The sequence below is a fragment of the Marmota marmota genome, unplaced genomic scaffold, assembly GCF_001458135.2.
Source record: "Marmota marmota marmota unplaced genomic scaffold, marMar, whole genome shotgun sequence".
Lineage (NCBI taxonomy): Eukaryota > Metazoa > Chordata > Mammalia > Rodentia > Sciuridae > Marmota > Marmota marmota.
In genome coordinates, this window is record NW_026000249.1 from 20,354,653 (window position 1) to 20,381,222 (window position 26,570).

The following is a 26,570-nucleotide window of genomic DNA, read 5'->3' on the forward strand; positions in this document are numbered from 1 at the left end:
AAAAAAAAAAAAAAAAAAAAACCCACAAATAACCCAATCAATAAATGGGCCAGGGAACTGAACAGACACTTTTCAGAAGAAGACATACAATCAATCAACAAATATATGAACAAATGTTCATCATCACTAGCAATCAGAGAAATGCAAATCAAAACAACTCTAAGATTTCATCTCACTCCAGTCAGAATGGCAGCTATTATGAATACAAACAACAATAGTGTAGGAGAGGATGTGGGGAAAAAGGCACACTCCTACATTGCTGGTGGGACTGCAAATTGGTGCAGCCAATCTGGAAAGCAGTATGAGATTCCTTGGAAAACTTGGAATGGAACCACCATTTGACCCAGCTATCCCACTCTTCAGTTTATGCCCAAAGGACTTAAAAACAGCCTACTACAGGCACACAGCCACACCAATATTTATAGCAGCACAATTCACAATAGCTAAATTATGAAACCAACCTAGATGCCCTTCAGTAGATGAATGGATAGGGAAATTTTGGTATATATACACAATGGGAGATTACTCAGCATTAAAAGACAATAAAATCATGGCATTTGCAGGTAAATGGATGGAGCTGGAGAATACAATGCTAAGTGAAGCAAGCCAATCCCCCTCAAAAAACAAGGCCAATGTTTTCTTTGATATGAGGATGCTGACTCATAATGGCAATGAGGGTGGGGATCATGGGAGGAATGCAGAAATTTTAATACGGCAAAGGGGAGGGAGGGGAAGAAAGGGGGCATGTGGGTAGCAAAGAAGGTGGAATGAGTTAGACATCATTACCCTAAGTATATGAGTGAAGATACGAATGTTTCGAAAATACTTTGTGTACAACCAGAGACTTGAAAAATTGTGCTCTATGTGTGTAATATGAAATGAATTGAATTCTGCCATCATGTATAACAAATTAGAATTTTTAAAAGTATATAATAAAAGAAAAAAAAACAGCTGGGAATGTGGCTGAGTGGTTAAGTACCCTGGGTTCAATTACTGGTTAAAAAAGATAATAATAAAATAAAATAAAATAAAATACAAAACAAACAAACACCCACAGGTAACAAATACTAAACATTCACCACTTCCTAATTGAACTATCATCTATACTCTAGAAGTTATTTATGTTTAATGTGTCCAATGTCATGTCAAAAGATCTCTTAATTTTTTATGCTCTGAATGCATTTATTAGCATATCAATGAATATACTTACTTTTATTTCTTAAAAAGTGAGTCTTAATCTCAAATATGAACAAAAAAATGACTCTTATCAGTATGGAAAACTACCATTGAAGATCATGACATGTAAAAGATATCTTTCTGACATCAGAAAGCCACCATTAAGAATTAAATAGTGTAAAAGGTTAGTGAATAATGTATCCAGTCTCTTGGTTCCCATGAGAAGTTTTAGTAATTTCACAAGGAAAGAATGATAAGAGGAACTAGAAGCAACCATGCTGATATCAGAAAGTAATAAGAGATAATAGAAATAAGGCAATTAATATAAAAGTTGATAACTAAGATGTAGTAATCATAGTCTTTCAATGAAGAGATGACATTTCAATATATGGTTAACATATGGTACCATGACTCATCATACATCATTTAACTTACAGGAAATCACTTGTACAATCTGAGAGAAAGATGGAGGGAGAGTAGAAGAGGGAAAGGGAGAAATAAAAGGAGAAAGAAGGGAGAGGAGAAGGATAATGAAATCAGAAATTGATTTAAATACTTTTGGAGTGTCTGTCAACTATTCTACTCAACAATCATATGCCCACAGAGAGAGTGGACAAAGAAATGAAAAATTACTAAATTGTGTTTGATGGTTACATTTAAAGATATATATTTATCTTATAGCTTGGCTTCTAAAAGGAAATTGACCACTTTATTTGGGCCTCAGCAGAATAAAGAATGATCTGCAATGATCTTCATCATGTCTCACGTGCATCACTGTATAACAGCTGATGTTATAGTGACAACCCTGAAAATTAAGAAATTTTAAATTACATTGTGATTTCATTCTGAATTCTTGGGTTTCAGTCCTAATTTATTACTCCTGATTGTGTGATCCTTGGCAAATCAGATAGGTCACTCAGATTTACCATCCTTGAAATGTGGATATAATATCACCACCTAACTCATAGCTTTGTTGGAGAAACTAAATGAGATGTTTAATGTGCAAAGAACTCTGTGAACTGTAAAGTACTATAAAATTGTTGGTTAGATATTATGCAGAGCTTAATGAAGCAAAACAGAAGATAGTCAATAAAATTTTTCATTAAAATAGTTACAATAAAAATATTTCAGTGCTTAAAGGACTAGGTTTTGGTTATCTGGAAAATAACATATATATTCAATTTTCCTTTATTAATACATAAACTCTGAAAAGTCTACCCATTTATTCAAATGTTATCTGGCCCAGAATTATTTCCAGATGGGCAAATTAGGGGTCACTGTAATTTCAAATGCAGAGGTGGGTTTTAAAAATTAAGTAGTATCTCTGATGTTCCACAAATGCCTAGGTTTCAAGGGGTCAATTTTTCATAATTATTAGCAAATGAGATCAGTTATGAAAGGCTACAGGTTTTGATTTGGCTCATCACAAAAATATTCTTGTAATTAAAAAATCTGGTTTACTTTAAAACTTCAAACTGATTATATATCATGCAAGTTCTTTTCTGTTTTGTTTCACTTTGGTTTGTGCTTCTCTGGCATGTGCCTATATTTTCTATCACCTCATCTTTTCTATGAGGATGTAAAATGCTTTTAGGTAGCAAGAAAAAAAAATGTTTGGTTGAAGCAACCAGTGCAGTGCTCTTCACAAAATAAATTTTGAACAACACTCAGTAAAAGTGTATAAAAGTTAACAATTTGCTATACATGTTAGCAATCCATAAGCAAATTATAAAACAAACAAACAAATATGTGTTTAAACTCCAAATACTTTTAAATGTAAAATCAGTGGGATGATAGTTATTATGACCTATTCTTGACTAGATTTCCCAAATTTTTAATCTTTGTATAGGCTCATTAAATTATAGGTCCCCTGCTTTCCTCAGATGAGCTCTGAATTGAACAATATGGATTCATATTTTACTCAAAGTGAGAAAATTTAGTTTCATCATAGGTGATTTTTGCAGTTGTATTTTTTTTCCATTGTACATACCTTTGCTTGAGAATAGTTGTTAAATGTTAAGACAATTATAACATATGATATGAAATTTCTTCTTCATGAAAAGCATAAATTAATTGTAAGAAAAGGTGATTTCTTACTATAGATTTCCTTTTTAATTTAAAGTGAAATATAGTTTTAAATTCTATTTGAGTCTGAGATTTTTAAAATTTAAAAATCTTGTATCTTGCACTTCATCGATGCTTGGCATGTAATTATTATCTGCTGAATAAATCAAGGAATCCACTTATGGCTGTATATACATAGACATGCATGTGAACATTGTCATTGAAACACCTATGTCTCTATGTCTGTCTATTTAAATGTATTTAATACAAGTGAGGGCCAGAGGTAAAATTCAAATTTTAAAAATGCTTGCCTGGTTAAAGCATGAGCTACTGAATAAGCCTAAATGGAGACTCTTCACCTAAATACTTCCTCAGAAAAGAATTATCTCATAGTAGACTCTTTATCATCTCTTCTATGTCTCAGTGGCTTTATTTTGAACAATATAGTTACATATTGGTGTGAAATATGTAATATTTCACAAAAGATGCGTTTGGGATGCTTACAAAAGCAACATGAGAAGATTTGGTTAAACAAAAAGTAAAGAAAGTCAAGAAAGTTGATAAACCATTAGCAATTATTCCTAGTATATAACCTCATATATTCACCAGTGGTAGAAGTAATTGTTAACAAGTCATTTTTTTTTTCCTTTGGTACTAGGTATTGATCCCAGGAGCACTCTACCACTGAGCTACATCCCAGACCTCTTTATTTTATTTTGAGACAGGGTCTCACTAAGTTTCCCAGGCTAGTATTACAAGTATGTGTGATATGCCTGCTAAACCTGTAAACAAGTATTTTAAAGATCATTTATAAAAAGCAAACAAATAAGTTAGTCTATTGGGGAATTATAGAGTATTTGTTTAAGAAAAAATGTAGAGGTCAGCTTTTCTAATACTTTGTGAAATGGTTATTGAGGTTTGGGATAAAAATCCCAGTGACAGCAATGAGAAAGTGAAAAATGTCCCTACTGGTAGATGACAAATAACTGGATATATATATATTTCCTAATTTCTAAGTGAGATATGTGTGTGCATACACACACACACACACACACACCTCACTTAAAAGACATAACCTACAGCGAAACAAGGCCATCTGCTACCACAGAAATGACTACTAATATGAGGCACTGCTCTCCTTTAACAGTGACATGGTCTACTCTTGATTTAATCCTCTTACCTTCTAGATAAAAGTTAGGATACCTCATCATCACATTGACTCTATTTCTTGACAGCATCTATTCCAGACATGGCTTCCACTTACCTAATTCCTGCTTAGAATCACTCAGCCAACTAAACCCTCCTAGAGGCTCTCCTTAAGTCCTCTTACTGAGATGCCCCACAAACTCCCTGGAGTGCTTTCTCCCCATGCTGCAATAAGCTAAATATTCCTAATTTTTTGATTACAGGTATGTTCCTAGTAGTTTTTAGATGCTTTAATAGCATCATGTGGGGATTCTCACAGCACAATATTATAAATAACATAGAAGAAAGACTCTGAGCTCTAGAATTCTGGGATATACACATAAAGAATTTGAGGGCTGGGGATATAGCTCAGTGGGTAGAGTGCTTGCCTCACATGCACAAGGCCCTGGGTTCAATCTCCGGCACCATGGGGAAAAAAAAAAGAAAAAGAATTTGAATGAAGTTATTTCATAAAATATAAATGTTGCAAAAACAATATTTGTAAATTAATGTTATTTCATTAAAGGTAAGGTTTGCAAATATGAAAGTACTACACAATTAAGAAGTTAAATATAATTAGACATTCAGCTATCTTATCCATATCCCCAAAAATTTATATTCATAAATTTCTCAAAAGTCTCTTAATAGGGGCTGAGGCTGTGGTTCAGTGGTAGAGCACTTGCCTAGCATGTGTGAGGCACTTGGTTTGATCTTCAGCACTGCATGAAAATAAATAAATAAAATAAAGGTCCATCAACAACTATAACTAAAAAATATTTTTAAAAAGTCTATTATAAATTTTATCTCCAAAATAGGAAAGTGGGAGTGTCTTCATGTTCATACTGTTCATACATCACGATTAGAATTTATTCAACCTCTTATAGTCTTTTGTCTCAGATATAGTACAAACTTCTGTTATTTTAAAAAAGAAATTCTATTACTCGTGTATCAATAAATTATAAAATACCTCTAATATTGTTACCTTCTTTCTATAAGTCTCCCAACTCTTTCTGTTGTTATTATGCTTACTGAAAGAGTCAGTTAAAATGGATTTGATCATTTGAAGACAGTCTGTCATCTCTATTGATTTCTGATGTTACAAAATATTGTACCAGTTTAAATGAGACAATATCCATGATAGGTAATTTATAAAATCCAAATATTGTTGTAATTTTAATAATATTTAATTGGGCAACATTTTGACCAACAACACACTAATGAAATTCAGATATTGTTATAATTTTAGTAATATTTAACTGAGTAACATTTGGATAAATAAGACATTACTTGACCTGTTATAGCATATATAAATCTTGATGCATGATGAGACATACATCAGTTGTGAGTAATATGTTAAAGATTGGTCAGCAAAACAAAAAACAAACAAACAAAAAAAACTTAGGAAATTCTTGGAATGTTAAGATATTGATATTGGCAGTAGAACAAACTTGTTTGGTCGAAAAAAAAAAAACAAACAAACCCCTAGCTTAATCTAGTTAATTAACAACAAAACAGCTGGGAAAATTAAACATCCCTAGTTGTGATTGACTGTAATTGAAAATGACTAATGATGCTGTCATTTTGCAAATTATATCTGAGGAAATAATGCCTGGAAGATTATACTTGCCCTCTTGAAAATTTGTCTACAGCAATTACTTTGTGTTTAAGGTTGGGTTGAAATCCTTTGACCAAATATATAAGACTCCTCATATCTTATTTTTACTATTATATTTTAAAATAATTCAAGATGAGGAAATAAAATATAAAGTTGATGTAAGCAAGATTTCTTTTGATAATATAAAAACTTAACAATTCAAACTATCTGGCTTCATCTTATCATTTCAGTAAGTGATATTAAATTCCATTAATGCTCTCAGTTCTGATATATGAAAGATGATATAAGCATTTCAAAATCAATATATATGTAAACATTTTAAGAGAAAATTAAAAATGAGTATGGATGGAAGAAAATGGCATTTAAATGCTAAAGTACTAGAGAGTTAAAAAAACAATTTTATAAAACCAAAGAACAAATGGTTTATTCCTTCTATAGTTGTTATTATTGTCACTAATAACAGCCATTTTGTTGCTTTTTAACTGCTAAATGGGATACTACTGAGGACCTAGTAGTGGAAAATGGAACGTATTCAAATTGATCCCATTGATGACATTAATATAAAACATTATTACAAAAGGTATAACTTTAGAAAAATTTTAAACAATTTACCTAACTTACACAGTCATCTTCAACAATTTCTGAAGTTAAGATAAAGGAGTAATATACAAATATAGTGAATAAAAGTGTGTATGAGTGTGTGTGTGTGTGTGTGTGTGTGTGTGTGTGTACCCAGTAGTGAAGTGGAGGGCAAAGAGAGAGAAGAAAAGCAAAATAATGATGCTTATTTCTTCAATCATGCGATTCTAAGATTATCCCAGTAATTTTATATCAGAGATCTAGTGCTATATTGATGTCATTCATAGAACTGTCTCATAATATATTTTTGACTCTTATAGGACATCCTCAAAGACAATAAGGAAGAAGTTGGTTAGTCAGGCATGAAAAAAAATAAACCAAAAATTGACCATCTTTTAAAATTAAGAATATCCTACAGAAATTGATGAAGCAAAGAGGAAAAAAGGAAAGAAACTGAATAGGGGTGACCCCCTCTCCCAATCAGACTCAGCTTAGCAGAATTTAGCAGCTAAACAGACAGGCTGTTTGATACTGAATGTGGAGGTGCCAATAGGTAGTCAATTTCCTATGAAAGAGAAGCATTCTCTGATGTGTCCTTAATTAGAAAGTCAGCAAGCAGTGGACATACTAATTATCCATTTAAATACTGGGTCTTGAATGCACATCAGGAGGGATTTTCATTTTCTTTTTTAAGAATATCACTTTCTTGCTCATAATTGTCATAATTTCTAAATGTACCTTCCCCCAAAATGTACAGCAAGCTTCTCAGACCCATTTCCCTTATATTGAAGGATGAGGCAGATCAGCATTAAGGAGAAAAAGCATTAGAAATAGCATATTTTATATAAAGTATGTTGCCACCAATCGTGTCTTCATACATGTACTTTGGATGATGATGTCTATCACATTCCACCCTCCTTGTTAACCCCCTGTCACCTCCCTTTCCCTCCTACCTCTCTACTCTGCTGTCATTTATTTTTTTTAAAAAAATCAATAAAAAATAAAAAAGAAATAGCATATTTTAGCAGTGCACACTCCTGTAATCTCAGCAGCTTGGGAGACTGAGACAGGAGTATCATGAATTCAAAGCCAGCCTCAGTAATGGCAATGTGCTGAGTAATTCAGTGAGATCCTGTTTCTAAATAAAATACAAAATAGGGCTGGGGATGTGGCTCAGTGAGTGGTTGAGAGCCCCTGAGTTCAATCACCAGTACCAAATAAAAAAGAAAGAAATAGCATATTTTAAAAATTTTGATATATGAATTCAACTTTAAAAAAGGCTTTATTCATATACCATCAGAGCAAGGGTTCAACCTTCAGAAAAATTATTTGTAACCTTTAAAAGAGAAAGTTTTGATCCATGTGAAGATTTAAACAGCCTTCACAGCTTTCAGCCTTATGCTGTTGAGTGCCACTCTGAACTGTGAGTTTTTTTGTTTGTTTGTTTGTTTTTTGAGCCTTTAGCATTTCAGGCTAGCACAAACCCCAGCTAATATTAAGGTGTTTCTAAGATCATGGTCCATATCAAAAGTTGTGGGGATGAGGGTGTAGCTCAGTGGTACAGCACTTGTGTAGCATGCAAGAGGCCCTGGATTCTGTACCCAGCACTACAAAATAAAGATGATGATGATGATGATGATGATGATGATGATGATGATGATGATGATGTTGTTGTTGTTAGTAAACTATTTCTCCAAACTCCATATCTCCAAATCAGTTTTCTCTTTTTGCCCCTATCACCTTTATATGTTGGTTTGTCTCCAAACTCAAGAGAAAAGTGAGACAACAGGAATGAGTTTTCACTTAAGTCCTATTTCTCCCAAATGAGCTGAGTCGGGAAGCAGGGAAAGAAAACTGACTGTTACAAAATGGTTTTAAGGGATGTGAAAGAAAAAGGAAGTTATATTTCCTTGTTCTTTCTTTTTTAGAAAGGTAATTCTCCTTTTATATTACTAATGCAACAGCAAAAAGTAGATAAGCTCAGGTATGCCAGATCTTAGTTCTGAGGTCAAAATGCACCAGGAGTTGGGGGAGGGGATTGTGTGTGATTAAGTTAACATCAACTGCTTGGATTGTTTTATCTATAATAATTAGAGCAAAAATTGTCTAGACTCTCAGTTACAAAGCAAAGGGAATTAAATGCAAATTAGTAATCTTTAATAATTGGTGCTAAATTCTGGCTCATTGTCATAACTATATGGCATTAAGTTTTTGAAGATTAACCAAGAGTAGATAGAATGAATCTACGCAACAGTTCATTTGTCCATGTTATGACTGGCTATAGTGAGAATCAATCTGGTAACTGCTCTAGGGATTGGCTTTCCTTAAAGTATAAATAAAAATCCTGAGGGTTAGATATACAGCTCAGTGGTAGAATACTTTGCTAGCATGCACAAAGCCCTGGGATTTAATCCCCAGCACCCCCCCCCCACACACACACACACACAAAACAACCTAAAAACTGAAAAGAACCCTGAAATTTGCTGCTTTCAGTACTGTCTCTAGCTCTCCAATATGAAACACATTGTCTTTTTATGAAAAATGATCATAATGAGCTTGGAATTGGAATTAAATTATTTTTTTTCTGGATTTTAGGACTGAAAACAAAAGTATTCTCAAATAAAGGTACATTGAAATCTACAGAGAAACCCGTGCCTTTTAGCATCTAGTATTTGGATATTATTTATAGGCCCAAACTTTAAATTTATCTAAAGAATAGTCCCTTGTAAGCTATAGGAAAAACAAACAATTTTCTAGAAATGAAACTTGGGCCAAGCACAAGGGAAACTAAGTGGTGACCTTAGAGACAGAGTCTAAGTCATGGTAATGTTGTTTGCAAGGACAAACTGGTTCTGTATAATGAGGTTATTGACCTGCACTGTTTTAGTGCAGTTTTAAACATAAGGGTGAGGCTCACTAAATCTCAGCCTGCAACATTAGCTGAGAAACCAAGACTGATCAATAAACAGCCACCATTACAGGCTCTCGAGGAACCTTCATCATAATGGTCAGGTGCAGCAAATAAGGTAACCTATACCTAATGTCTATTTATCACTGGACCCTCATTTGCAAATGGAAGACATTGATTAGCTGTTTTTTTGAAAACGGACCTGTCTTTCCATTTTTCTCCTCATTTAATAGCCTGTGAATAAATGTGCCCTAGACTTCAAAATGCACAAAGAGAAGGGAAAGAAGGAGAAAGCTTTCACCCAGACCAGCTTTTTAGCGAAGAAAGAAGCAATTACATGACATTTCACTAAAAATTCTTGACCCAATAAAGTACTGAAGCCCGAATGCTGGTTTTCCTTTTTCATAAGAAAGAGCAACAGAGAAAGGAAAGGTCACAGACCATATTGTGATTCTTTACAGCTGTTGGAGACAGACAGTATGATGCAGTAGCTTGATTTGAATTAAGCCAAACAATATGAAAAGCATCAAGGCTGGCAAGCAAAGCAATAAAGCCCCAAAGAATTTAATCTACCTTGAAGGTGGGACTACTTTTTGTGTTGATGGCAGCACACCAGGACAGAAATGAATCCTTTAATGCAATGACTCGTTAATAGCCTTAAGATCACACTATATAAATAGGCTTCGTTGAACAAAAAGACAGCTTTGCTTCTGCTATGGTAGTATGGCCAATATTTCCTTACAAGTTATTTCATTGATTATAAATAGACCACATCAATGGCAAATGTACAACAGGGGAAGCATAACCCATTATGAGGTAATGGATATTGCTAAAGGTTGCTTCATTACCTTCACTGGCTGAGTGGCTGGTTTTTCCTTGTACAAATGCTGCCCTTTAGACAAAATCCTCTCCACATCCGGTTGTTTAGCTTGAACTGCTACTTCAGTTTCCTGGGGAAAAGAACCCATACAGTGCAGATTAACTTCACAGTTAGCAATAAAATTACTAAATTTAAATACACCCTTGGAGACTCCACATGTATTGCAGATCAATTTCTGCATGGTACATAGGGTCTCAAAAAACATACCTTTTGGTGCAGAGAAAAGAAAAATAGAGGTCTCTGTGGAACACACTAAAGTTAAAACAATTGATCTAAAATCTTCTTGAATTGTGTAATAATTGCATGACATTATTATATAGAAACACAGAGACTTTCTATTTTTCAAAAAAGTAAATTTAGACAATAATATAAGGTACAGTTTATAATATGTGCATATAAATTCTGGTGCTAGCTTCAATAATCTCAATCACCCTGATGCTTATTTTACTTTACAAACTTTTTATTTCACTAGATTTCTGTGCTGGGATTTGGATCTACGATTTTTTTGAGATGTAAATCAAATAATTCTATCTACAACACTGTCGAAATTAAGTTTCTTTCCAAAGAGTAAACACTTAAAGCACAGTATCAAAGCTTATTATTTATCAAGCAGTCAAATTAAATAGGCCTTTGAGGAATGATTAAATTAATTGTTTTATTGTTTGTTTTTCCTTAGTCCGGAGAAGACTGAAGCATGACAGAAAAAAACAATCCCTTTAGATATATGAATATAAACTGTTTTCTTAGTGACTACTGTCTAGCTCTCTTGAAGAAAGAACAAAAGAAATGTGCATAAATTGAAGCTGAAGGAAGTGAAGTTAAATATTACAGAAGACTTTTTGGATGGAACACTTGTTAAACACTAGGATAGAGTATCGATTAATCAATGTCAGGCATCAGTCAGGGCCTGGGCAATCTTCCCTAGAGAGGGGCTCCTGATTAACCCGAGTCTCTTCTTCCCTCTTCTTCCCTGGAGCCTCTCAGCACTGCTGTGTGTACGTGTCTTCATGTCATTGTTTCCTTTATATACTGTGTTTGTACCTATTCTATTCTCTCTTCGTCTGTGAGGGCAGGAAACCCTGACTCCACACTACTATATTCTTACATAGCACAGTGGGGTATCTTGCAACTTATGGGTGCTCAGCACATACTCTTAAGGGAGACTATTTCTCCAGTTCTTATTATAATGACTACTAGTGGGAGGAGACGGTGCTTTAGTCAAAAGTGTCTGTAACTTCAAGGCTAACTCTATGTATTAATAGGTATGTGTGCAAATCTCAGTTCCTTTACAATAGAAGCCTAGCTACTTCACTCTTCCAGAACTGCTGATTAATGGTCTTACCACCCATTGCAAGAAAAGGTATTGTTCCTTCAAAGTGCAGTACCCAGAATGACTATAACTCTTTGCTAGAGGTAGAAATAGCTGTGATCTCAGATCAGAGATGGGACACATCTAGTTTTAAACACTGAATTTTTAATATATCCCCAGCCACTATAAATTCACCTTTAAATGCTCTATTCACAAAACATTTTGGTGTAGTGATTGCTTACATGATCTCAAAATATTATGAGGGAAAAATAAAGTATATTACTCTAAAGAAGCAGAGAAAAGAGCATATCTTTAGCAAGGTAAAAATGATTTAAGAAAAGGTAAAAAAGTAATCACTTATTTTTACCTGCACAGGTATGCTATGTATATATAATCATGAATTGCCAAGACAAATTCATGTATGATATTTAAATTATACTGAAAGTCAAATATGCATTATGCATCTAACCTGAGTAAACTTGAACCTGTGTCACTACCATTCATTTTGCATGTTTATTCAAAATAAAGTGCAGTTTTCTATTTTTTCCTGACTACCAGAGACTTTTCTTCTGATAGTCATTGATTTTTGATAATTACTGATACTAGACAGAGGTTTCAGATTAGCTTCATAACAGCCATAGATTATTTAGTGATGAAATTATAGTTACCTTTTGTATAATGACTACTATTTACCTCTCCCAAACATTTACTATAACAAATTCACACTTTGCAAATTAGAAAAAAAGTTGGAATGGGAAGGGTAGTAGTGATGGTAATGATGATGTGAATAACTTGCCTAATATCCCATGAGAAGTAGGAGAGTTAATATTCAAACATAGTTCTGCTTGAATCCAAAGTTCATGCTGTTTCTACTAGTATTAGCTACCTTTCCATGCTTTCCAAAAACATATATAAACTGATTTATTCTAATTAATGTCATTTCTAAGCATTAAGCAATTTTGCTTTCATCATCTGAATCTATTTCACATTATGACATATGCTGATAAAATGTCATACCTCTCTGATAATAAAGAATAATTTAACTTGTTCCTATAAAGTTATCTGTATTGTGGAGTGTGAATTGGGATTCCAGATAAATGCTATGGTTAGACCATCTGAGATGAGTCATTATGGGCCAGTAGGAAGATGGTTACTTGATGCAAGAGTAGTTATTCCCACCCATTGGGTTTTTATTTTATTTTATTTTTGCTACCAAGGATTAAACCCAGAACTACTTAGACACTGGACCAAATCCCCACTCTTTTACTTTTTTTAAATTTTGAGACAGGGTCTCGCTAAGTTGCTTAGGGCCTTGCTAAATTGTTGAAGCCAGCTTTGAACTTGCAATCCTCCTGCCTCAGCCTCCTGAGAAGCTAGGATTACAGGTGGGCATGAACATGCCCAGAGGGGATTTTTTAAAATGACACCAAAGATCATTGTTTCCACAGCCACACTGTAGCCTCATTTGTGCTGTTCTAATTTCTTTTTTTTTCTTTAAATACACCAGAAGTAGTCAAATTGTGTATATAATTTGACCATCCCTATAGAATTATCATTTGTGAGAACAAGACACATATTTACCTTGTTCATTCATTATATCTTTGGCAGTTCCTGTGACATATTAGATGCTAAAGAAAAAAAATTGTTGAATGGCAAATAAATATTGTTGCACTTTAAGCCTGTGGGATTTTAGTTAGGCTGTGTATTAATAGAAACCTTTGCTCATTCAGACAGTTGAGCATGTTTTCATAGCACAGATTATTTCCCCCTCTAAGTAATTTGCTAGAGTTAAATACAGAATCTCCTCTTCTATTTCGAGATTTCCCTTAATTAGTTTAAAAATTTTACATCTTTGTGTTATTCATTACAGATTTAGAAAACCCATTCCTATGATAAATTAAAATGGAGTTATTTTATAGTGAACTAATCTTTTGTTGACTTTATTTTAACCTAAAATTTAATTTCATTGGTATTTTCCTTCTTTGTCAAAATATTTACATAATTTAATCTTCATCTATGGAACCAACGGAAGATAACAAATACAAATGTTGTAGCAAACAAGTGAATATTTTACATAAGACACCTGAATGTAGGATCTCAAATCAAACATTTTGTAATTACTGCACTTGAAGTATAATAAATAATTCTTAATTTTGATTTGAAATTTCACTGGAAAAATAAACCTAGAAGGGATAGAGGACTGGAATTCCTATAAAAACTATTAACTCCCATGAGTTTTAAAACCTGCAATGCCTTAGCATGGAAAGTCTTAGGCTTCCTTCCAGACATGCCCATTTCTAATTTCTTTTGCTCATTCAGCATAGTATGACACTATTCCTCAGATTCCCTTAAATTTCTACCCCCAAATACAGATAATTAATGTTTGTTATATTTGACACAACTTTATGTTTTATAGTATTTATACATTACAACCTATTTTGATGGACAACAAGCTTCTTGTATTAATCCCACTTTTAGTAAAATGGTTTTCTTAAAACAGTATCATTGGAAGATATGCACTGCACCATCTAATCAAAATATTTATCAAATAATTTTGAGTTTCTACATATGTTACACACTGGGATACAATACTAAAGAAATTTCTAGTCCTCACACACATGCAGATATGTGTATGACCCATGTATTCACATATGTATGTATATTTTATATAATGTATAACAGCACATAGTCCATTTATATACATGATATGTATGTACTATATATATCCAAATGTGTTAATGAATGTAGATGTATGAGTGTGTGTATACACACACACACACACACACACACACACACACATATATATATATATAAATATATGCTATGAGGAAAGATAAGATTGTAAGAAAAGAGTGATGATGGCTCTATTTTACATAATGATAAACAAAGAATGTGTCTACTCTCAGGAGGAAATTGAATGAAGAGCAGAGATGGGCAATATCTTACTGGAAAAAAAAAATTCCAAGAAGAGGGAAGAGCAAGTGTAAAGGTGCTGAGGTGGTGAGGAGTCCAGTTTGTATAAAGATTCAAAATAGTACAATATTCTGCTAACCTACATAGGATATTTTAGACACAGAAGACAGAGAAAAGCTCTTTCTATGATTGATTATATATACCAAGTTTATAATATTTGTTCAAAACCAACCTAACTTTACTTTTTAAGATGATAACTCTAGTGGCAGATTGGAGGGAGGATAAGAGACTGGTGGATGGAGAATAGTTAGGGAAGCATTTTAGAAGTTCAAGTAATTGTTGAAAAAATAGGAGGAGCATGGATATTCAGGGAGGATCACTCTTAAGATGATGTTGTATCTGTGCAGGATTGGCAGAATTTGATAAGGGAAAAGAAAATGTTGAGAGTCACTGAGATTTTAAAGATTGGGAGAAAGAGACAAGGGGTATAATATGGATACATGAGCCTGTATATGGAAATGCATTAATGTGCTAAGGTTGGGCACATAAGTCAAGGTGCCTGTGAATAGCACTGATACAGATTTTCAGTGAGCAGCTGAAAAATATGGCTGACATTAGGGTAGCCCAAATAATACTTAGAGCTCCAAGTTTTAAGCAGGTGCTTAGTAGATTGACTGAGGAAAAGATGGTATGCCAAATGAATTGCCCAGGGTTTGCACCTACAGGATGTACAATACAGTTGGTTCTCTGTATCCTTAGGTTCTTCTGTGTTCATGAATTCAACCAACTAGGGATCAAAAATATTTTTAAAAATGCATCTGTACCAAACATGTACAGATGGTTTTCTTGTCATCTTTCCTAAGCAATACAGTACAATTGTTTAGATATAATGTGCATTGTATCAGGTTCTGTAAGTACTCTAGATATGTGGGGAGGTTATATACAAATACCATGTCATTTTATAAAAGGGAATATACATCTATGTATTTTGGTATCCACAGTGGTCCTAATCGAATCCCCTGAATATGCCAAAGGACAACTGCATTCCTTGTCTACAGGTCACCAAAGTAGTCTTAGATTTAGTCTTCCAGTGAATGGACATCCTAAAGTCACATTATTTCTCTCCATAGAAGTATGTAGATGAAATAGATGACATTCCTATTGTCATCTCTTTACCGTTTAATAAAATAATGAAGGGTTCAAATACCTGGATGAGATTTACTCTTGGTCCCATAAAAATAGAGCAATGAGTGAGAAAAATCATGTTTAGCTCTAAATCCTTTGTGGTTACATCTCCTTGGCACATAATGGGAAAATCAGATTTCTAATTACATTCATCTTTGATAAATCACCTTAGAAAGACCATTTTGAAGATAAATTTCCACAATTTACTTCCCTATGTTTGTTTTCAGTGTGAATTTATTAGTTAAAAGATAGGTCAGTTATTTGGGGCAAGATATTGCTTGAAGGGTCAACTGTAGTAAATCCAATTAAATTCACTTAAATATTCTTTAGTATATTTTTTTCTTAAATGGCTATGAGGAAAATATTCTATAAGAAGCTCATAATGATTCTGAAAAAATAGAACAGGTAAAATAAATTTAAACATTTAGGCATGCCTCCATAGAAGTAAACTTGACTTGGAAAAACTAAAAAACAAAACAACAAACAAACAATTCCAGAAAAACCACATGTCTATGCAAAGATATGAAAATGCTACTACATGACTGGTGTGATTATACTTTTTATACAAACAGAGATATGAAAAAATGTGATCTATATGTGTAATATGAATTGTAACGCAGTCTACTCACATGTGTAACAAATTGGAATTAAAAAATAAATGTTTTTAAAAAAGAAAATACTACTAAAAATTTTTAGCTGTGCTGAAAATGTCAACTAACTGCTATGATGATTTTAACTGTTATAATAATATTAACAGACTACGGTTTCTAAATATTTATTGCCAAACATTGTGCTTTTCATACATGTTGCCCTACAAAAATAATTTTTTATCTATTTCACAGATGCTGAGATGGAGAGAGAATACGTCAATTGTTTAAAACCATGAAGCTTGCAGATGGAAGAGTTGAGATTTATACAGGCTGTATCTGTCACTAAATTCCCACTTTCTTCCTCATTCTGGTATATATACATATAGTGTGTGTGTGTGTGTGCACGTGCACACACGCACATGCACATACATGTGTATGTGCATATATATACATGTGCTTATTATGGCTTCTTGCTAAAATTGGCAGATGTGGGTCTTAATATCATGCTAATTCTTTTTCCTCTTCTTTAACTCCATTATACAGTGTTTTCTTAAGAATACAAATGAGAGAAAATCCTGTCTCTCTCACAGAAAAGGAAATAAATTCTTACACAGACTTGAAAATGTTCCAAGGGTTCCTCATTGTGTGTTTATGATTGCCAAACCTCTGGTATCCAGGTCAGAGAATTGGTCTGAGTAAATCTTTTATCTCCCAAATGGCCTCACATCTTTATATGATTTAAGATAAGGTGAAGAAGGCCACATCTAAAATGGAAACATCACTAATTATATTGGCCAGTTTTTGTAAGTAGAAACTATTCAATTTCAAAGAACATTCAGATAAGAAAGTCTTCATGGAATTTCAACACAACAAAAAATCCCTCACTTCTAATAATAGAACACTTCCATTTAGGTTTTCTTCTTTGACTTATTCTTAATGTCCTCTGCAAACCAACACTGTACACCAGGAGTTAAGACCCTTATAATGAAGAGTTTTATTTTCATGATAATTTGCTACAACATCAAATGTACATTTTAAGAAAATGAATTATTTAATTAGTTAATAGAGCATAACCCTTTATCAATGCTCCCTAGGAAAGTTGCATGGTCAATTTTTAAATCTTGCCCTATTAGGGATTTTTTTTTTTTTCAGTACTGGGTGAGGATTGAACCCAGGGCACTTTACCACTGAGTTACATCGTTCCTGGCTCTTTTTTATTGTATTTTGATAGAGTATCTTGCTAAAATGTAGAGGATGGCTTTAATCTTGCAATCCTCCTCCCTTAGTCTCTGGAGTCACCTTGTATTACAAGCATGTGCCACTGTACTTGGCTTGCCCCGGTAGGTTTTTGAAATGGAGTAAATCTAAGCACCTTCAGTTTTAGTTCTTTCTTATTAAATGGCTTTACTACTATTGGGCAATTGCTGATTCTACAAGCAGTGAAGCAAAAGTAACTGATAAAAAAAAAGACCCAATAAATCTTTGAAGGTGACAATAGCAAGTCATGTGCAAATTAACATATATTTTCCTAAAATTTGTTTATTTAACATTATTTTTCTTTTCTGACTCACATAGAATTTATTTATCTAATCTGGGTTGAAACATACATTTTTGTAGATTAAATATATTTATTCAGAAACATGCTATATTTTCCACCTTTATTTTATTTTATTTTATTTTTTTGATACTGGGGCTATAGCCCCAGTCATTCTATTTCTTATTTGAGACAGGATTCACTAAGTTGCTTAGGGCCTTGCTAAGTTGCTGAGGCTGGCCTTAAACTTGTGATCCTCCTGCCTCAGTCTCCTGAACCCCTGAGATTACAGGAATGGATCATCACACTTGGCTTTTTCTCTATTTTGAACACTGTATTTCTAATTCAGCATTAAGTTCATTTTGCATGTGTTTAACTAGAAATTTTGGTGTTTCAAAAGATAGTATGCCACTAATAAATTTTTCTTTATTTTACTTCCTTATTTTTAATTTACTGAAGTTTCCTTCATTTTACTTATTCATTTTACTATGTAAAATTAATATGTATTTCAAACCTACTGTAAAGAAGATATAAACAGACTTTTACATATGTTTAAACATGTATTCATTTGTTCATTTGACAAAGACTTATTAAATGTTTACTGTGCTGTAGTGTCTGGCTAATAGCTGGAAATATAAGAATACAACACATAGGCTGGGTGTGGTGGTACACATCTGTAATTCCAGAGGCATGGGAGTCTGAGGCATGAGGATTGCAAGTTCAAGCCAGCTTCAGAAACTTAGTGAGACCCTATTTCAAAATAGAATATAAAAGGGCTTGTTTTCCACCAGGACAGAATAATATATCATACAGAAGTTGTTCTTTCAGCCTGGGTCCTGAATTGAGAAGATATTTGGAGCAGATCTACAGTCTACAATGAAAAGAGACCTTGACTTATCCAACTCATCAGATAGAGCATAGCTGCAGCTAATCTGCAGACAGATAATGTAAGTAAATAATAAATGTTTGTTACATTATTGGAATTTTGGGGTTGTTTGTTACTGCAGCAAGAGCTGACAATTGCAATATTATAGTAAAACTGAACGACCAACCAAAAATATATGGCTTTCTGGTATGAAAAGATCAAAGTAAGCCTTGAAAATAAATGTTCCCTGGTCACATATATTGACTGCACCATCTCTCATTCCACATACAAACTATTTGCTAAAAAGGGTAGCAAGAAATGAAAAATGAAATGGAATCAATATTCTGTTAGAGCCTCACTTCTCTGGCCTAGATTTTCAGGCAGGCTATGACAAATGAAGGCTGATGGATGTAAAAACACAACCTTATGTAGTAGAGTTTCTTTCTCTTTCCCCTCATGCTGGGTGACTGTTCTTTTATTTATCTACAATTAGGTTTGCTAGACCACTGTAACGTGGCTCTCTTTCACTGTAACTGTGTGCTGTCAAATATGTGCCAAGCTGATTGACAAAGAATGACAGGTTCTCTCTTTCCATTCTGGAATAATCAAGGGCAGCCCACCAAAGGGAGGCTTTTTCTCTGATTTAGAGATTTATAGATTTCAAAAATAATCTGTCCAAATATACAAAGTATAATGTAGTATTGATTTTTAAAGTGACAAGTGCTGTGAAACTGAGAAGATATAATCTACTAAGCTGCATACTTGGGAATGTTCAAGGACAGCAAAAGAGTGCGGACATAGGAGTGATCATCAAGCAATGAGTTTGACACTCTTAAAGCTGGCATTTCAAATTTATTTTGGCAGTGGAATTCTTTTAGCAAACGCAATCTTATCAAACCCCTTCAGCAAATTATGTTACTCATTTAATAAATATTTACAGATCACCTATTATGTGCTAGACACTGTTTGGGGTACTAGATATGTAACAGTGAACAAAACAGACAAAATCAGGCCAATTCAGGGTAGAATGGCTATAGACAACAGTGAAAAAAACCAGACTAAATTGTTCCTGTCTCCAAGAAGCTTACATTCTAATGGGATGATGTAAGATGAATTATGGTATATCCAAGAGTGAAAAGTGCTAAAGAGAAAAAAAAAATAAAGCATTGAATATGGATAGCATGTGTACTTATAGGGTAAAGGGAAGTTGAGGTGTGGACATTTTTGAAAGTTCCTCCAGGGAAAGTCTTACTAGGAAGGTAAAATTTGATTAAAGATATGTAGAAAGTGAGGGAATGAATTAAACAGGCATCTTAGGGGAAGAACAATCCATGCAGAGGAGACAGCAAATATAAAGAGCCTCCAGTGAGAGTTTATCTAGTATTTCAACAAAAAAGTGAACAATCCAGGATGAGTGGGGTCGGTCTAGTGAGCAAGGGGAAAGTAGCAGGAAGCATAGTCAGAGAGGTTGAGGAAGGGGCAGATATATTACACAGGGCATCTTTGTGAGGACTTTGGGCATTATTCTCAGACTCTGTACCATAGGAGAGTTTTCACAGAGGGGTGATGTGATCTGACATTTTTGTGGTGGGTACTGGGAATTGAACTCAGGGGCACTTGATCACTGAGCCACATCCCAAGCCCTATTTTGTATTTCTATTTAGAGACAGGGTCTCACTGAGTTGTTAGCACCTCACCATTGTTAGGGCTGGCTTTGAACTTGCAATCCTCCTGCCTCATCCTCCCAAGCCACGGGGATTACAGACATGCACTACTGACTTATTTTCATTAGTGCATTCTAGTAATACATAACAGTGGGATTTATTTTGATATATTCATACATGCATGGGATATACTTTGCTCTATTTCATTCCCAAGAATTTCCCCTTTTCATCCCCTCCTCCCACCATCCCCTTTCTCTATTTAATATATTGGTCTTCCATTAATTTATTATTTTTAATAAGTGTATTAAAGATATACAGAAAAATGGAATTCATTGTAAAATACTCATACATGCACATACTGACTTATTTTTTAATAGATCATTCTAGCCACTGTATTAAGATTATATTTAAGGAATGCAGTGTACACATAGTAGATATGAACAGATTCCTAAAGGAGTTAAATTTGCATTGCTTAGAGAGCAGTACTTGTCCATGGAAACCAGAAGCCCTTGTTTGGAAAATCTTATACATACAGTTCTTAAATGAGGGCAAAATCTCATTTAGTTTAATAGAAATACAGAATACTGCTTAAAAGATCATTCATTTAAATTTGTACTCCTCAAGTCTCACTATTTTCCTAACCTATTGGTGAATAGTTATCTAGGTTATCTAGCTTACAATTCTTGCATGAATTGAGAATTTGTAAGAGAGACCTTGTGGCTCACAAGGCTTAAAAATTAACCAAAAATATTTGCTATCTGGCCCTTATAGGGGGAAAAAAAACTGCTGATGTAGACAAATGTTTAGGGCCAGGCTTTGTGGTTCTAAAGATTTTCAAGTATACACAATCATTCCACAGTATAAACATGCATCCAAATATCACATTGTACCCCATAAATATAAATGTCATTTTCCAATTAAAGATAAAATTTTTACTGGAGTAGTTTTGATTTGGAGAATATCATGCTAAGGAAAATAAATCAATCCCCAAAATCCAAAGGCTAAATGTTTTCTCTGATATGTGAATGCTATTTCATAATAAGGGGGGGCACTAGGGAAGAATAGACATACTTTAGATTCTGTAGAGGAGAGTAAAGGGAGGGGAGGGGATATGGGAACAGGAAGGATAGTAGAATGAAACAGACTCAATTAACTTATGTACATACATGACTGCATGACTGTTGTGATTCTACAACATGTACAATCAGAAAAATAAGAAATTATACCTCATTTTTGTATGATACATTAAAGTGCATAAATGCATTCTACTGTCATGTACAACTAATTAAAACAAAATTTTAAAATTATAAAAAAGATAAATTCTTAAAATTTTTATGGGTATATGTTTTTAATTATCAAACATTAGGAATAAACATGTTTTCTTTTTAACTTTTTACATAGATTAATAGTGATAGTCAAAAAATTTATAATTATGCTTAAGAGCTGAGATCAGCAATTGTTTTCTATAAAGGGCCAGATAATAAATATTTTACGCTTGGTTATGTGTTTCCTGTCACACCAGTGTAGCATTAAAGTAGCCAGACACAATAAATAAGCAAATAAGTTTGCCCCAATAATTTTTTTACTTACAAAATAGGTGGAGGGCTGAATTTATTACAGTGTGCCTGGAAATAATCAAACTAGGGAATAAAACACCTTAGTTCTAGGCTTATTAATCCATGAGTTGGGGCAAGTCATCTAACTCCTTTGAGTTTCAGTATTGCTAATTATATAAGAATGCACAGGTAATAATTTCGAGTAAAGAGTCAACAATATACTCTGTTTTTCTGCATAAGCATTTGATCTTTGATTAATTTTCTAGCTCTACTGTCCCTGGAAAATTGATAAAGTTGAAACGTCAAATGTGTTAGCAGGCAATTGATTAAAAAGTGATCCTTATTGGCAAATTACACATTCCTCAGATGTTCTATAATACATGGCCTATAAGTACCTAATGAAAAACCTTAGTTCTTTTGATTCCATAAGTGCAGCAACACTTATAAATGAGCATGTCCCTGTTGTGCATCTTAGAAATTCTATGTATGGTATCAGACATCAGCTCCTAAGGCACATGAGGATTCTAGGCCAGGGTTGACCCAGGACCTGCATGTGAGTCTCCTTTGTTTGCACCTGTGCTGCCATCCAGGAATGGGAAGGTGCTACAAAGTGAATTGCTTTTTGATGACTCTGTGGATGCTGCACAAAAGGCCGTGCATTCTAATTCCACTGTTGTTGCTGAGTGTGGTTAATGGTAGTTTTGTTCAGTTGCACCTAAGAAAATAAGACTTCTTGATGAATTTTACAATAATAAATTCTAAGACCCATGTTTACTCCCACAGATTAACTACTCTGAAATTGGGACACATTTTATAAATGGTTGTGTGTCACAGTCTAATTGACAGCACTTTTTCTTAGTGACAAATAAAATAATTATGTATGTTCTAATTAATGCTGTCTTAAAAACAATAAAATGTGGTATGTAATTAGGTCAGGATCAAATTATTTAGTTCATGCAAAGGTAACATTAACTGGTACCATTTCCTGAAAACTTCCTAAGTGCACACACTCTGCTGTGCACTGAAGATAAATCATTTCAATTAATCTCATTCTCTACTGCAGAACCTTTCAGCAAACATTATCATTTTTCAGACTAAAAGACTAGGGTCACAAAAGGTTAGAAGACTTGCCCAAAGCACAAGCTAACATGTGGTTGATCTGAAGTTTGAACTCTGTTCTGCCTGATGCAAATGAGGCATATTTAATTACTGTACTATAGGTTCTATAAATTTGTTTAAATATGGTACCAATGTGAATTAGACTTTATTTTATGAATCCCAGGACTTAGAACCTGAATGAAGAAGTTTGACGAGAAATAAACTTTAGTTTAAATTAGTTTCTCAATCTAAGACCTAGTAGCACTTTCGGTTGGATCATTCTTTCTTGTAGGGAACTGCCTTGTATACCGTAGGATGCTTTGCAGCATCCCTGGTTATCATTCACAAGATAGCATAATACTTCCTCTTCCCTCATGTGTGACAACCAAAAATATCTGCAGAAATTGCCTAATGTCCCTGGGGGATATAATCATCCCTGATAGAGAATCACTACATTATTGGATATATGAATGATCAAATGAACAAATGTCTGCCTGTTCATCATCTATGTTTCCATATGACTTAATATGAATACCTTTCCTTCCATTTTCTTGTGCCAAACATGTGTGAAAGTCATCTATTAATATAATCTTTCAAATGTACTACTAAACATTATGATTCTTAAAATTGATTTGAATGTGGCTCTGATGAAGTCTAATCATAATCACATGTTTTCAGTTTATAGATAAATTGTTCTTAAACACTGTTTTAAATATCCCAAAGGGATTAGGAAACACAATGAAGTCTAAGGAATAGAGAAGTACATACAACAGAAAGGAATTCTGACATATCTAAATCATGGTCTATAAAAATTGCATTATTTTAAACCAATACAGCACATCTCTAAGTTATTATCCATATGGTAATTAGACATTGTTCGTCAAATTCTGACAAAATATTTAATAAAATATAAACATTAATCAGTAGTTGGGATAATTTTTATTAAAGGAAAAGTAAAGAACAATTCAATCTTGACTTCATGATTGACATGCACTTCAAATAAAATTAACGATTTTTTATACTATAGGTATAATACCAAAATTATAGTCATTATCTACAACAACTTTTTCTAAATTATTCCAAAACTTATAAACTCAAACTATCAAGTAGAAAATTGAATTAAAGTTGTGTTCATAAAACCATTTTGGGGGCTGGGGTTGGCTCACTGGTAGCATGCTCGCCTAGCATGCATGAGGCACTGGGTTCGATCCTCAGCACTACATAAAAACAAAATAATGAGTCCGCCTAAAATTAAAGATACATAAATAAATAAGTGTTTAATAAAACCATTTTCTCTTCTGAATAGCCTTTCCTTAAACACAGAGAACAAAGCAAATGTAAGCATTTCTAAAATCAAGAAAAAGAACACATGACAGAATAACTCTCCTTCTTTCATTCACTCAATATGTCAGTCTTCATCTTGGACACCGGGTTTTCATTTATCCTGCCATACTTAATTTGTATACTCATAATTCTTAAGATTTCTATGTGTTCAGCTAAGACACTATTTTTCTTTGCTCTACTGAAGAGTGAATGATAAAGTTTTAGGTAAGAAATATGAACCTAAAGAGAACAAAGATCTCAGAAAAGAAAATAATAATAAAAAGAAATGTGGATCTGTGTCTTAGATGCATATAATCCAGAATTCTGCTAGAATCCAGAATAAGAAGAGAACTAATTAATAAGAGAAAGTCAATAATCCAATGGAAAATTGGGCAAGAATATAAAAAGTCAACTCAGAAGGAAAAATTCAAATGTCCAAAAAACATGAAAATTTGTTCAACCAGGGATATATAAATTAAAATCATAAATTAATGTCATTTCTTCCTGCTGGTGCAAAAGCAAATTTACTATATATATTCAAACTAAAGATGTGAATACTCTAATTTAGAATCAGCAATTTCACTTCAAGGCATTCTCATATAGGTTCATGAAGAGACCTACAACGAATGTTCTTCCAGCTTTGTTTACATTAGTAAAAATTGGAAGCAACTTAACTAATCATTTGTTGTTAATCTGGTAACCATGTTGACTATTTTGTTCCTCTTAAAATTTACAATATTTTAACTTTTGCTTCTCTATTTTAATGCCATGTAAGATATTTGTTTTTATTTTTATGTCATCCAAAATTCTATTTAACCTAGTCATAAGGAAAGTAAATTCCTGTTTTCAAAATTAAATTATTGAAGATATAAAATAAAATAAAATATAATAGCAATGCTAATTCTAACAAATCTGACTTCAGTTATAATGGCATACACAGAATAATGACCAAATGCCATCTGTTCTGTTTTAGGTGAAGTATAGTGTGTATTTGTGCCTAATTTTGTATTTGTATTATCTCTCCAATTAAGTAAATCACTAATACTTATTAGTATGCTAATACTATAAGATATGCTATAATAAAGGTTACCATGAATTATTAATTTTGTTTCTTATCACCTATTTCATTAAGTAATTTAAAGAACAGAGATGCCTACCTATCTATATTTTCTCTATAAGTTATTCATAAAAGCACCTTCAAAAAATCTTGAATATTAAAAATAATATGCACACAGGTCTTTGTCATTTCACAAGTCAACAGGTAGAATTTTAGTTGCATCCTACACAGTTTGTATTTACATGTGTTGTATTCTGAATATTAACAGAATTATAAATTCCAAGAACATCAATCTCATTTCAATAACATATTACGTAATTGATTATTATTACAAATGCATTTTGAGCTATTTAATAGCAAACTTCAAACTTTATTAAGTAGTCAAAGTTTAATAATTGAGATTGCTTTTATTAACTATGTCCTTATGATTGGTAAATATTGAATATTCATTATATCTGGAGGAGGCACTGAAATGTTCAGAAGTTAGAAACCATTGCTTCAGATATATTAAACGTGTAAGCTCTACTTTTTTATATGAATTGTTTTGAAATTACAGAGCAAGTTAAACACATTCACATTAGGTAATAATTCAAGCAGTTAACTTATTCCTAGGGTGTTTCTTTTTCAAAATAAATATCAGATATGTATTAAACAAGGACAACCAAGAAGAATGAGGGAAAAGAGGCTGTGAATAGGAAAAGAAGAGTAGCTATGTGGCAATTGGGAAGTACTTGGAATACAAAAGTTACTTTTGAGTCAAGTACAAATGTGCAAAAAATAGCAACATCAAGTAACATTAATTAATTTTAAGTTTGACTTATATAACAGGGGTATACACACATACATATATGTTACTTAAGTTAATAATATACTCTTCTTTTCAATAATAGAAATTAATGTAGTAAGTGAAGCCTCAGGATACAAATGGTTTATTCAAGAGGAAATTTTACTATGATATTGCTTTTTTTCCCCTTGTATGGTGATTGAACCCAAGGGTCCTTTATCACTCCTTTTTGCTTTTTATTTTGAGACAGGATCTCACTAAGTTGCTTAGGGCCTTGCTAATTTG

The 26,570-nt window shown here is 33.2% G+C and overlaps 1 protein-coding gene across 1 annotated transcript in view; it reads right to left on the reverse strand.

Annotated features, from left to right (window-relative positions):
• The window catches only part of Dmd (dystrophin), a 1,737,386-nt gene that overhangs the window by 732,268 nt on the left and 978,548 nt on the right, over positions 1-26,570 (reverse strand). The window contains exon 44 of the mRNA XM_048796385.1: positions 10,376-10,477. Within this exon, the coding sequence (XP_048652342.1) occupies positions 10,376-10,477 (102 nt within the window). The remainder of the gene's footprint in view (positions 1-10,375; positions 10,478-26,570) is intronic.